Source organism: Prunus dulcis, chromosome 5 (genome assembly GCF_902201215.1).
Source record: "Prunus dulcis chromosome 5, ALMONDv2, whole genome shotgun sequence".
NCBI lineage: Eukaryota > Viridiplantae > Streptophyta > Magnoliopsida > Rosales > Rosaceae > Prunus > Prunus dulcis.
The window spans coordinates 15,401,930-15,403,790 of NC_047654.1; the positions used below are offsets into that span (position 1 = coordinate 15,401,930).

The 1,861-nt window shown below is 37.9% G+C and overlaps 1 protein-coding gene across 1 annotated transcript; it reads right to left on the bottom strand.

The window, feature by feature from the left end:
* Window positions 1–510: 510 nt before the first annotated feature.
* Window positions 511–1,236, bottom strand: LOC117629119. Its single transcript, XM_034361626.1, has one exon. It carries the CDS (start codon window positions 1,234–1,236, stop codon window positions 511–513), a length of 726 nt encoding a protein of 241 aa, XP_034217517.1.
* Between the last annotated feature and the right edge of the window lie 625 nt (window positions 1,237–1,861).

A 1,861-nucleotide genomic window follows, 5' to 3' on the forward strand; every position in this document is an offset into this window, starting at 1 on the left:
TTCAATTTGTTAATTTTTTTTTTATTTTTTAGGTTTAAGGGATGTTTTGAAAAATAAAATGGAAATATACAAGTCATCCATTCTACAACATCAGGAAAAAATTATTCAAAGTCATTCACTGTTCAAGTTTTGCTTAAGAAACGTGTAACCAAATCATTTGGGATATGCTAAGTGGGAAAATGTCATTCCCAAGCACCGGTGAAAAGATACCTACTCACTCCATGCATGCCTTTTCGTTTACCAAATATTAAGATTGCAGTTGTGCAAAATATCTGTGTCAGTAAAATGTCATTCGTAGCCGTCTATGATGGCAGTAATCATTCCACTATATAATATATATATATATATATATTATACATTTATATATAAAACGGTTTATGACAGCACAAACACCAGACAAAATAGATTAAAACCCAACATTTAAACAACATTTGTACAACGTAGCCAGCCAACCTAGAACTGAAGAGAAGCAAGTCCACAATGCATAAAAACCGTAAAAACATACTACAACTAATTATAAGGGTATGGATTCCCTGGCACAACATACACACGCATCACCTTGAACCAAAAAATACTCTCACGGTGCCATTTGCATCGATTGCAACAAGTCCAGAAGGCAGGATTTATCTTTTCTTCAGTAGGCCAGCCTTGAATAACAAAACACCATTCATTGTTGTTACAAGCGCTGCAGTGATTGAACTTAATCTTCCCATAGTAAAACATATCTACGATATGTCTTGCAACAGAGAAAACTCGGCTTAATCTTCGTCTCAAAGCATCCCTGGTTCCTTTCATATCAATGTTGTTACGTTGATTCAAAGAACACAAGAATTCTAATGCATCCTTTTTTGACTGACCAATTTCGGACATGCCAAGTAGTCCAACTAGATATGCCGCTTCCATATGGCCTGCCGTGGCTGCAATGCGCATCCCATACAACGCTTCCACGTTACCCTGCCTGAAAAAAACTTCGAATGCTTCTCTAAATATCGACTCAGGGTTATCGCAAGCCCTGCATTGTTGCAAGAAATGCTGGACCGCAGGATTGGCATGGTACCAGCTAGGATGGTCTGGGTACTTTGCCATTGAAATGGTGTTCCACACTTGTGGAGTGTTTGCCAACGTATGGAACAATGGGCACACAGATGCCATACGGAAGAGATCTTCCGATGATTGGGTTGCCACGTATAACATCACTTTAAACCAAGCTAACTCCGGGATGAAGGCTTGGGGCATATCCAAATGGAGATGCTTCCTTCTCTTTCCTCCGAGTGTAGTGAAATGTTTCGAATTCATTGAAATGTTTTTGGAATGGAACGATTTGAGGAGTGGAAGAGGGGAGAAATGAGAATATATGGGGTTTTGGTTTTGTTTTAGCCTCTGTTTGTAGTGTTTTGAAAAGGTGTTTCCACTTGGGGTTTTTCCAAGTTGACCATTTTTAAAGAAACTGAACCCAACACCCTAAAACTCAAGACAAAAGAAGGGAAAACGTCATCAAAATGCAAAGAGAGTCAGACAGTCAAAAAGTCAATTAATAACCTATTTGCATAGCCATTTTTAGGATTTTCCCGCCATCAAATTCATTGATACAAATGTGATGGATTACTGACTAGTCACAGAAGGTCCCATCAGATACTTTTTCATTTTCCCACACCAAACTACCCCTAGTAATGTTATTAAAATGGAACCAATGATGATGGATTCTTATCCAACTAGTTGCCTTAATGAAATATAAATAAAATAATATATTTCAAGCAGTGTCCCCTCAATTTTCAGATTAATATTTGGTAGTGAAATATTATATTGCTTTTCGGGGTAAAAGGTGTCACAATTCTGACGGTACAGGTGTCCAGATCGTGAC